This window comes from Dunckerocampus dactyliophorus, chromosome 15, assembly GCF_027744805.1.
Source record: "Dunckerocampus dactyliophorus isolate RoL2022-P2 chromosome 15, RoL_Ddac_1.1, whole genome shotgun sequence".
NCBI classification, from domain to species: Eukaryota; Metazoa; Chordata; class Actinopteri; order Syngnathiformes; family Syngnathidae; genus Dunckerocampus; species Dunckerocampus dactyliophorus.
The window spans coordinates 9,220,220-9,232,265 of record NC_072833.1 but is presented as its reverse complement, the minus strand read 5'-3'; the positions used below and the strand labels follow the sequence as shown (position 1 = coordinate 9,232,265).

The following is a 12,046-nucleotide window of genomic DNA, read 5'->3' as shown; positions in this document are numbered from 1 at the left end:
CCTGCACCGAACGACATGAGGGGCTGGGGGAGGAAGGCTCCTCACTTCACTGGCTCCGCCCTTCCACCATGGTGACTAAAACCGTGTTACCGCCTGACTCCATGAATAACGATGCTGATGATGCTTTTGTCCTCTCAGGAGCAGGTGGGCAGGGTCAAGTGGGGCTGGGACACACGAGATCCTGAGTGTGACCTTCTGAGGAGCGAGACTGTGCAAGAGAACGTCTCTTCATTTGTTCTACCCTCTAACTCTTCTTCACGGAATCGCTGCAAAACTTCCTCGTTGTCTGTGCGCCCTCTGCCGTCCTTCTCCTCAGCCTTTCGGGATCGTCCTGCACCACCCTCCTCCTGCCATCCCGTTCCTAAGGGGCGGGTCTTGTGTGGCGTCTGCGGAAAAAGCTTCTATGACAAAGGTAGGAATGATGCGTTGTCTGTAATGCTGCGAGCTTCACTTGTCCCGTCCACTCAGGTACATTGAAGATCCACTACAACGCTGTCCATCTGAAGATCAAACATGGCTGCACGGTGGCGGGCTGCACAATGGTCTTCAGCTCGCTGCGCAGTCGAAATCGACACAGCGCTAACCCCAACCCACGTCTTCACCGCGGCAGCACCAAAGATGTCCGAGACACGCACACTGCGCACAACTCCAGGCCCAGGTCCCAGCAAGCCTCAATGGTGGGTTCACCTGCCTGTGTAGCTCCCTCCCTCGGTAACTCGCCCATCGCCGTGACAGTCTGCCACTCGTCCCCACGTGACAGCACAGTTGCCGAAGCTCGCACCAGCCTGCCACCCAATCAGCAGCGGCTTTGTGAGTCACGTGACAGCATGCCCAAGAAGAAATCCAGAAAGTCTAGCATGCCCCTGAAAGTCGAGTGTCGAACATTTCAATAAACGTTTACTGTACTGTACTTGTGACGTAAACGATGTATTTGGCGCCCACTATTGGACAATTGTATCTATTACAGCATGTGCATATTTACCGGCTTGCTTTTACCCTCTTACTGTCAACTGGCGGACGGGTAGCTGCAAATATCAGTCAGATCGATACTAGCTTGATGAGATCATTGTTTTCAGTACTCTTTTATGTTTATTTTCACAAATATGTGTTTTTTGTTGTGCTGTTGATATTTACATCGTTGATATTGTTATATTTACTGTATTTAATGTTACAAACTCAGGGAAGAAGTTGTTGGACACCAGAGGGCGTTGAAGGATTTGAATGAGAGCCAATAATATCTTTTGCGTTTCTTTACTTATTTTGCACTATTGACTTTATTTTTGCTCAAACAACTGTATATAAGAAAAATGAATAATTTTATGATTTTATATAATATTGTCACATTGTCTTATGGTGTTGTATTTATACATTGTTAAATTGTTCACGATTGTGTGTTGATAAAATAATTAAAACCTTTGTCCTGTGTTTTATTTTATGGTCAACAAATTAAAGGCAAACTTCCAGGTTTGAAGTACTAAAACGTATTGGTATCAGTATGTGTATCGGTCATGTATTCACTTCGTATCAGATCGATATGGATACATTTGCGGTATCGCTCAACCCTAAAGAACAATGCGCCCTCATTGGTTCCATGGCTTCTGTGTTGCATGTTGGCGGGAAGTGTTTGGCTGGAACCTGGCCAGTTTTTTCGTGTCGTGGTTGTTCCGCGCTGGAGTCGACCAGGTAAAAACATCATAGTCTAACGACATTAAATCACGTTTTCATCATCTTTCATCAAGGTTCTATCAATCAATCAGTGCCTTGAGGGCCATCGGAGGACACACACCTGCAGTCTGGTGTGTGATTCATGAGCGCAGGTGTGTACCAGACGTAAACTGGCTTCTCACATTCTTTCTTTGCTAGCAGCTCATGTGTTGCGTGGAGCCTCTGCGCTACTAATTAGCTCCTTTTTCTAAAATAAGTCATGTTGTTACGACGCTGAAGTTGGCTTCCGATTCGGCACTTAAGGGGATATTTAAGTTGGAACTGACATAATGAGCAGTGCGAGGTTGTTTTTTTTGGAACACTTCGCATTTTAGCTGTAGGTAAGACATGCCATTACCTGACACCCACTACTGTATTTTATTTGTGAAAATCCATTAAAGGTACATTAAACATTTTTTAGCACCTAGTCCATATTAGACCGGTCCACTTTGAAAAACACTAGACCTAGACCTCTCAAATATCCAATATTGTTCTTGTGCTTGTTGTAGGTTCTTTGCAGTGATATTGTTCCTGTTTCTAACCAACCACCATTTATCTTTTTGTACCTGCATCGTAACATTGTTTTTTTTTAGATGCATTTTTCCCTACATGCACTTTAACATTTTTGTATTTCATAAAGTGAGCTGAATGTTTGAAAACGTGGCATGTGCAAGCACTGCCATTTTTAATAAGTCATCTAAATGTCTTAAAATGAATTTAACGTAAGTGTCTCCAGTTCCAAAATGGACCCTTAATTGTTTTCTTACTGGCCGTAATTTGCTACTGTAAAGTTATATTATTATAACGTTATTTGGTTTTTTGTTTTTTTTTTACTGTCTGTCTTGTGCCTTATGAAGCTGTGACCCACTGAATAAAATGTATGCACAATGACATACTTTTTTTTGTGGTTTTGTGGCAGTGCTTGTCCATATCCTGCAGGTGGTGCTGTGGTGTTCTGTCGTGTGGTTTTGTTAGTGTTTCCTCACACTGGCTAGTGTGTTCATTGTTGCTGCTTGATGTATGTGGGGAGGGGATTGTGGGTGGCTGCCTAGCACAATGGTGGGAGAAAGAGATTTGACTGTTTTATGTTTTGTATTTAAAAATCTTACTACTTTTTGGTGGAGGTCAGGTGAATGTACCACACAATACCACTATGATCTTTCTACATTATCAGGATGACAACACTTTTCTTTAGGTCCCAGTCATGTCAGTCCCACTGACATCTTCTGCAGAGGAAGCATAGTCTGAGGATATGAACGCAGACATGTCCGTCACAGAGGCTGAGGTATCCGAGGTAGTCAAAATGTCAGTTGCAAAACTCTGGCGGTGGATGAGTTGTTGGGTGTTGTGTGACTGTCTCAAGGTGGACTGCCGTTGCTCAATCTTACACTACTATTGGTCTTGGAATAGTACAAACACAAACTTTTGTGCTGGATTAACAAAGCAGTGGATGAAGCAGTCTACCTTTACCTCCAGCCCTGTGGTATCCAACAAGGTCAAAATTTGGATTCCAGTTAGGAAGAGCCTGGGCCTTCACAGGGCCTCAGACCTCTACCCTATTAACAATAATCTGTTTCTGCCCTCACGCACCGATTCAACCTTTCGGAGGTGGTTTGACAAAGGCATAACTAAACTCAAAAACCTCTACAATCATGGGACTCATGTCTTTTTCTGAGCTCGCAGATAAATTTCATTTGCTCAACTCGCACTTTTTTTTTTTAAATAAGCAACTTTATTTGTACTCAAAGCCCCAAATTTTCTTGTCCCACCCATAGAAACTGACTCATTACCAGCCCTTGATACCGAACAGACATGTCTATTATTTATGGCTTTATTAATACAATGACTGATGGCCCGCCATCCGCCCCCAAGGAGTCTTGGGAGCAGGAACTAGTAACCATATTTCCTGATGATTACTGGCAACTAGTACTGTGGTTGGTTTGCTCTTCCTCAGTTTGTGCAAGACATGGTTTGCTGCAGTGGAAACTGGTGCACAAAATTCATTACCCCAATTTAAAATAGTCTCGGATCTACCCTCATATGACTGATTATGACTGTATAACAGGTGTAAACAATCTCCAGCCGACCATTCTCACATGTTTTTATTTTGTCCCAAACTTGCCACATTTTGGTCAGAAATCTTTAATACAGTACACATAATATAGCATATAGATCTGATATCTCCCCGGAGCCTTTTTTGGCTTTGTTTTGTGCAACTACAAGTATGCAAACAGTCCCTGCTTTTGTCACCTTGCTATTATTATTTTGTTGGCAGACTTGCGATGTACTCTTTTCACTTCTGTGATCAGATACACAATTTGTAATGTCCTTGTGTGTGGGGTGTACTTGTGGGGAGGGGAAAAAAAAACGGGGAAAAATGCAACTCTGGTAGTCAAGTAGTTTTTCAATTTCACTGCTGTGCTGCCATCTGTGAAATGTCTTCCAATAAAGTTGATTAAAAAAAAGATTATATATCGAGAGATAATATTATCTCTCAATATATAAATTGAAAAAAAAATATATTGAAATGGTAAATTAACAGTTATTCATGGGAAACGTTGCGTACCGGCACCGATTTATGTCTCCTGAACACAGTGGTATAGACGAGGTGCTCAAAATGAATGGGTAGCACTGTGGACGTGGACCAGTTAATGGAGTAGTTGTCTGAGAAGGTGCTAAATTTGTGGATGAGTGAGATTGATTTGTGAAGTGAGGAATGTGAATTTTCTAAGAAAAATAATACAGTAATCCCCAGTTTATCACTGTTAATTGCTTCCAGACCTGATTGTGATAAATTAATTCCCGTGCTATATGAATCAATGTTAATAAATGGAATATTTTTGTACTTGGAGCATAGAAAACCTGTTTAAAACCTTCTAAATATGTTTTTTTTCACATCACTAGAGCCCTGTAGACATGAAATAACACCCCATAATTACCTTTACACTCATATAACCAAATATAGTAAACAGAATATTGTATTGTAATAGAAATTAGACATACTGTAAACACGTTTAGAAGCCGGTGTGGAGTTTACATAGAAGTTCTCACAAGAGCAGAGATACGTTCCGCTGTGGAAGCACGTGTGAGAGACACAACCTGTGGGTCGACGCTACATGAGGGTGAGCCAATCAGCGCGGAGGATATTGAACAAGAACCTCCTGTACTGTATAGCAGTGGTCCACAACGTTTTTGACCCACGGCCCGGCTCGTGTTCCTACAAGTCTCCGCGGACCGGGTGGGTGGTGGTGGGGGTCGAATAGCAATGTAATTTATCTCATTTAGTATTTATTGTGTCAAACTACGACAGGAACAACATCAAATGAAAAGCACAAAGTGAATACAGACCCACCATCCACCACTATAAGCTTGGAGTTTGTTCTTCAGGGAGAAGATTACGTGTATAGCGCGCTGCTTGATGTGTGTGCTAACAGGCAGTGTGCTAGCCTAGCATGAATTAACTGGAAGCTGTGCACACAACAAATATACACATTAGCACTCAATAACGTCATCAAACTTTACCTTTATGCATTCCCACAGAGTATCAGCATTCGGGAGCAAACATGAAATGAAAAAAAAAATGATAAAAATACAGTATAGTTCTGTGCAGAGTGGGAGAAGGTTAGCGCACGTACAATGGTGCGTTCAAGGACTGTCAAACAAAGTGGGACACTCGCAACAAACAACATAAACATGCAAAAACTTAAAACTATATTATTTTTTTACATAAAATAATGGCCCATATTTCCAAAATTGATGTGCATTTACTTAAAATTGTATTTAGTTATTTACAAAAGTGTATTTTTTTTTTATCATTGCGCCTGAAAGGTTTCCAGTACTGGGCCCCGGCCCGGTGGTTGGGGACCCCTGCTGTATAGTATGTGTGCCCAGGCCTTGTATTTTCCTTCATTTAGGTAAGTTGATAAAGAGTGCAAAGCACCACAAACACCAAAATCACTCATGTATTTCTTGAGGACACCTGTTGATTGAAACTCACGATGTCGCCCAGTCAAGCTGGACCTGTCTATGCCTGGATTTAATACTAAATTGAGGTCCCCTCCCAAGATCAAGCTTGAATGTGAGTGTGCAGAGAGAAGAAAAGGTGTGGGAGAAAAAAAGAAGGGTCATTAACATGTTATATGTTGGTGATGCAAAAGTTTACACTGTTGACAGATATGTTAATTGTTATATATCTGCCTTCTGTATCATCAATATAGTTGTGAAATGTAACAGTCCCCCCGCCCCCCTTAATCAAAATAGCTACTCCCTCTTTGTTTGGAGTTGTAACTTAAATAAATGTGTTAGAACTGTGGTGACCCAACTCACATTCCCTGGGACAAACTGTAATCTGGTCATCCTGGACTAGCTTGTGAGAATGTGTACGCTGGCGTGTGCATTACACACAAACAGGGAATCACATGATACGGTCGTCTTTTGTGAAAGCGTTGAAGGTGAACAAAGAATTGCAAGCGAACAGGCCATGGAAACACAGAGCTTTGTTGGGTGTCCTCTGATGTATTCTGTAACTAAACCATGTGACACACACACATACGAGCTAAGTGTTGCTTTGAAGCGTTAGTGCACATGTATCTCAGATGTGTAAATGCTTTATAGAATGAGTGAGAGGGCGAGCGAGCTTTAGAGGAGAGAGAATGCCCACTTGACACACACACACACACACTTAGACTTAATTAAAAAGCTGCTTTGCATGTGCTCGTTGCGGCGCATAGACACGCACTCACACATGGTCTAAACAGTGTTTAAAATGAAGAAAATTAAAACAATGTTTATTGTTCTACAAACTGGAAGGACAGTCATGATGATTATTATTATTATTATTATCATCATTACAAAATGCTCAAGAACAAGAACAGACATGACGGTGATGAAGAGGACAATCTGTCAGCCATCTTGGCGCCCTCAAAGTCTGGTCGAGGGTACCATTCAAGGGCGCTTGTGTGTGAACATGCATTCAGTGTTAGCATGCTATGCCAAGGGTCACTGCTAACAGCTAAGAATTCAACAACAGGAGGCGGCGTTGGCTCAAAGGCTGTGTTCGAGCGTGCCCGGCAGCGACAAAGCCAGCTCTTTGGACGTCTCCACAGTGACACTTTTAGCCGGCTTGTTGTCAGATGTCTTCCCCTCCAGCCAGTAAGTTACCATGTCACCTTTCCCCTGACAGGGAGATGCTCGCCATTAGCAGACCTCCAAACCTGAGCGGCAGACATGACAGAACGTACCTTGACCTGCAGCGTTCCTCGGCAAGTCAGCGCGTAGCCGCCAATCTCCTCCAGCAGATAAAAGACGGTAACACTACACTGGATCTTCAGCGCTGCGACAACAACACAACACACTTGGTCACGCATGGCGAGGGCCGAGCACAAAGGTCCATGACCATGTGGCCATTGATACGCTACCAAGGCTGGTTGACTCCATCCGAGATGCCGTGTTGACCGTGTCACCAAAAAGACAGTAGCGAGGCATCTTAGTGCCCACCACCCCCGCCACCACAGGACCTGAGTACCCACACACACACACACACACACACACACGCACGTCAATGCGCAGGCTGTCAGTGCATGTGCACATGCCAGCGTACCCGCGTGGATCCCGGCTCGAATCTGGAGTTGTGTGTTGGGCTTGTGAGGAATGTTGAAGGTGCGACACACGCCCACCAAGTCCAAGGCCATGCTGGCAATCTCGGCGGCGTGAAGGATACCGTTCTCTTGCGGGACGCCAGACACCACCATGTCTCCACACACACACACACACACACGCGCACACAAAAAATATATGTACCAGCTCGGGTTTGTGCATGTGTGTGTCACTCACAAGCGTCGCCGATGGTTTCCACCTTGTAAACGTCGTAGTTGTCAATTATATCATCAAAGGTGGTGTAGAGTTTGTTGAGGAAGTCCACCACCTGGTATGGAGTGCTGCTACTGGACAGCTGTGTGAAGCCCACAATGTCACTGTGCACGTACACACGCACACGCACACGCCGTCAGCCCACCTCCAGCATGCACTTACATGCTGTCCGTCCTACCTAAAGAAGACTGTGGCGCTGACATAGCTCTGAGCCTGCGATGGCTTTCCTTGACGAAGGTCATCCGCCACCTGGCGGGGAAGCATACCTGCATACGCAGATTACACGGCAGATAACCACGTGTGTGAGTGTGTGTTTCTTACTGTAGAGCAGTCTGTCAGTCTTCTGCTTCTCGTGCATCAGATCTTGTGTTCGTTCAGCCACCAGCACTTCCAGATGTTTGCTGTACTTCTCCATCTGAAATGCAGTGCATGTGCACGGGGTGTCAGTGCACATGCTGAGGTGTCAAGGGCGAAAGGGGTCGGTGTTACCAGGTTCATCATCATGTCCACCGGGCTGACTTTGACGGGGTTGATGCGGTAGACAAACTTTCTGATTTGTTCAAAGGTGGGTCGCTGAGCGGGATTGTGAGAGCCACATCGCCGGATGAGCTGTGTGAAGACGTGTGTTAGCAGCTAATGCTAAAACCCATCGCAGCGCAAGCATCTCACCTCCACGTAGTCGGCAGGACATGGACAGGTGTTGTCGGATTTGCTGGAGATGAGCTCAGGCAGAGGTGGACACCACGAACCCTCAAGACTGGATTCGTCCACCTGGGTGGGAGGGTTGTGGGCAACTTTAGTGACGCCCACTGTATGCTGGAGTCACATGCACACTTACAGGCACAGGGTCGCTGCGTGTGGCGATCTCCAGCAGGATAATGGAGTAACTGCACAGACACACACACACACACACACACACACACACACACACACAGACAGCTCTTTTAAATGTACAGTACATAAGCTGACAATAATTGGTGTGTGTGGGTGCACATGACCAATTACCTGAATACGTCTCCAGCCAAGGTGGGCTCCACGTTGACATCAGGAAACTCAGGAGGCATGTACACTTCCTGGAGCCTCTGGCGATAGGTGGAGAGAGGCTCCGCCCCTTCCTCTCTGCGATACATCTTCAGCCCGTAATCTGGCAACAGAGGGCACGAGCGGGTCAGAAGGTGGCTAGCTGGGCGAGCTGAACGCAGGTGTGGGCGCTCACCGGTGATCTTGCACACCCAGCGGTCGTCCAGGACACAGTTGACAGACTTGAGGCGGCCATGACAGATGCGGTGCTGGTGCAGGTATGCCATGCCTCTTGCAATGTCCGTGGCAAAGGAGAACCTGGAACAATGTCATGGCAGTGTGGTGACTTCCTGTGGAAGCATCAGAGGAAGGAGAGAGGTTACCTGAAGCCCCAGTTGAGCGGGATCTCCTCGTTAAGAAGGACATCATTAAGGCTTCCTTTGGGGCAGTACTCGGTCACGATGGCGACGTTTGGCATTTCCACGCAGCCACCAATGAACTTACACAGGTTGGGGTGGTCCAACTCCCTGGAAACACACAGTCAGCGTGGAGGACCTGGACCTCCATCTTGGCACACGCACACTTACCTGACTTGCTTGACTTCCTGCCTAATGGTTTTGGACAGAGAGAAGGCCTTGCTGTTAATCTTCTTGATGGCTACCATCCTGCCGTCACTGCAACACACCAATGCGGGTTTGTTTCTTTGTTTCTTTGTGTGTTTGTTGTTTGCTTGTGTGCCTGTTTGTTTATTTGTGGTCAAAGGTCAGCGTACTAAATGCCTGTGCAGGTGAATGTTGTCTTCCTGCTTCCTGTTTGGCCTGCACAGGAAGTGAGGGTTGTGACACAGCTGGCGTTGCTGTCGCTGTGCGCCACCGCCACGCTCATCATGCTGCCCATGGTCATTCGTGCGTCCTGATCTGCAGCGACAAAAATACATTGATGGGTGTCATGACCACGTTCTTCCTACTTGGCTTTCGAACCTTGTTTGATGAGGTCAAAGTCGATAAGCCAGCTCTCGTCCCACAGCAGCCGCCGCTTCTGGTACCTCAGCCACTAAACACACACAGCAGGCACGCTCAGACGTGCACGTCGACCCACAGACCGCAGGCACACGACTCTCACCATGATGGTCATGACAAAGCAGAGGCTCAGCAGGCTGAGTGGCAGCCCGATGGCCAGTTTGGTGGATGTGGTCATGGGACATTGGCCGCAGTCGGCGGGACAGGTGGAACAAAGCTCCTCCTCCTGACAGTCTCCGTCGCCACACACTGGAAAAGACGAGGCGCGGTCACGCGTTTACATGAAGGCGTACGCCATGTGTCGTTACTGTGCGTACCTGCAGAGGGCAGCACAGTGCTCTTGGCCTCCAGTGCCACCTGCATGCGACCCACTCGGATGTGAGCGATGAGCGAGGTCAGACCCGCATGGAGCAGCACCACCTAACGAACGGTGACACGCCTTGACTACGTCACCTTAGCTTGGCAGGCAGGCCATGGCGTCGCTCGGCTTACCTTGGCGCTCCAGTTGGTCTGCGTCATCTTGCCCGATGTGGAGATGGTGTGAGTAAAGATCTTTCCATCGTCAGGAATCCACGGACCACAGATGCTCTCTGACGTCTGAACACAATTGTGAGCAGCTTCCGTGCATGTGACGCATGCGTGTGCGTATGTGCGCGTGCCTACCATGTATCCCAATGGGCAAGAGTGGATGTTGGCGTGATGAATGCAGCAGTTTTCACCGTCGGCATCTTTCCAGTTGGCGGGACATTCGTGATGTTCACAGAACCTCCGAGCATCTTCCGCGTTGGCGATGGACCTGAGCATACGTGCACATGCACGGTTGGCGGCGATGGACAAAGTGGACAAAGGGTTGGGGCCTTACCTGTGAGGGAAGACGCTGTTGTCGGCGGCCCAGCTGTAAAAGGAGTCGTGGGCAGAGACCGAGTAGATGACGTTGAACACCTCGCCGCTCTTCACCATCTCCGGAGGCCGCAGCACCCATGCCATCTCTAGACCTGCAGGCCAACACACCATCGTTGGCAGCAGCCAGCCGGGGTGGAGGCATATGAGAAGAACACATCATGCTGCGATGACATCATGAAGACCCTCACCTCCGCAGCTGATCATGTTAGACTCATTGGGTTGGTCCAGAGGCCAACAGTCGTACTCACTGTTATCGAGGTCATGCCAGCAGGACGCAGGCGTGACACAACACACACACACCTGCACACACACACACACGCACACGCACACAATTGTACCAACTACTTCTATTTATGGTAAAATAACTGACTCTTAGGCTGCAGTCATTGATTATTAAAAACATAATTAACGGAAGTTGTTACTGAAAACATGGAGGTCTCACCCAGATCACCAAGCACACTTTGCTCTTCATGACGGACCAGATTGAACTAGGACGGCGGGCGTCTGCAGCTGCTGAGGGTTTGAGTCCAGACTGAGTGTGGAGCAGCTGAATCCCACTTTTACCTCGTTTGAACGCGAAGCTGTTGGGCCAACACTGCCCTCTACTGGAGGACGCTGTTATTACGCCTTCACATCGGCCACTTTGTTAGGTACAAGTGCACAGATCTCATCCACCTGCGACCAAGCTTCAGATGCTTTGAGTTTGAGTTGTGTGTCACCCATTAAATGTTTCATGCATGTGTCGTCTCTAAAGTCACACACAACGCCACGACGGTTGCACATGCAACCGTGGGAGGCGGGATCCATCCAGCAGAATGTCAGAGTGTCTTTGTCTAATAAGAGGGCGATGACAGGAGGCCAATACTGGACATTTTGAAAGGCTTATTTTTGTGATGGACAACAGCAAGGCAAGCAGGGAACACACCCCTTCTCCGTGAATGTGGATCAAGGCCGGATGCACTCGCCCAGCCTTGGGGGGCAGTGCAAATGTAGCTGGCACCAGTGTCGCAGTCCGCCCAGTTGTAGATATGGCAGGAAGTACAAACATTGTTGTGTTACTACTGTGTGTGTGCAGGGGTGCCATATTGGGGGGAAAAAGATGGGACAATTTCAAGAGGTGTGGCGACAACAGCTGCCCGGGGCGGGGGCACAATGTGATTTTTTTTTTTCCTGGTGGCGCCCCTGTGTGTGTGTCTCAGACAGCAGCTACCTGCCACACACACTTTGTCCCTCCTGGATGTTTCCCTCTTGTTGCTAGGAGGAGTAGGCTTCTGCGCCTGTGCGCTGCATCGTCAGCCAATCAGACGCCAGAGTGTCCTCCAAGGCAGCACTGATTTTCAGTTTCATCGCTCGAGAATTTTTCCTAATGACTGAAGTTAAAGAACAAATATCACAGTTCGATTATTAGCTCACTTTCTGTACGAGTTTATGGTTGTAAAGTTAAAATTAAAGTAGAATTTACTGCTTTTCAAAATAATTTCAACTGGTAATTTCAAACGCTGCTGAGTAAGAACATGAATGGATATGAGCTG

At 46.9% G+C, this 12,046-nt stretch overlaps 2 protein-coding genes across 2 annotated transcripts; one reads left to right on the top strand and one right to left on the bottom strand.

Moving 5' to 3' along the window:
• The first annotated feature begins 110 nt into the window (after positions 1–110).
• On the top strand, positions 111–1,437 carry LOC129168388 (zinc finger protein basonuclin-1). The gene is made up of 2 exons (XM_054753610.1): positions 111–412; positions 469–1,437. The coding sequence occupies exons 1-2, from the start codon at positions 112–114 to the stop codon at positions 891–893; spliced, it is 726 nt and encodes a 241-aa protein (XP_054609585.1). The 5' UTR covers position 111; the 3' UTR covers positions 894–1,437.
• Positions 1,438–6,412: 4,975 nt separating this feature from the next.
• Positions 6,413–11,405, bottom strand: LOC129167958 (atrial natriuretic peptide receptor 1-like). The gene is made up of 23 exons (XM_054752682.1): positions 10,957–11,405; positions 10,703–10,814; positions 10,474–10,606; positions 10,275–10,407; positions 10,104–10,208; positions 9,929–10,031; positions 9,715–9,860; positions 9,573–9,645; positions 9,365–9,509; positions 9,180–9,266; positions 8,976–9,119; positions 8,789–8,910; positions 8,578–8,716; positions 8,411–8,459; positions 8,242–8,343; positions 8,062–8,181; positions 7,894–7,987; positions 7,751–7,838; positions 7,537–7,676; positions 7,304–7,456; positions 7,122–7,220; positions 6,945–7,036; positions 6,413–6,879 (listed from the first exon to the last, which is right to left on the bottom strand). The coding sequence occupies exons 1-23, from the start codon at positions 10,984–10,986 to the stop codon at positions 6,748–6,750; spliced, it is 2,541 nt and encodes an 846-aa protein (XP_054608657.1). The 5' UTR covers positions 10,987–11,405; the 3' UTR covers positions 6,413–6,747.
• Positions 11,406–12,046: the final 641 nt, after the last annotated feature.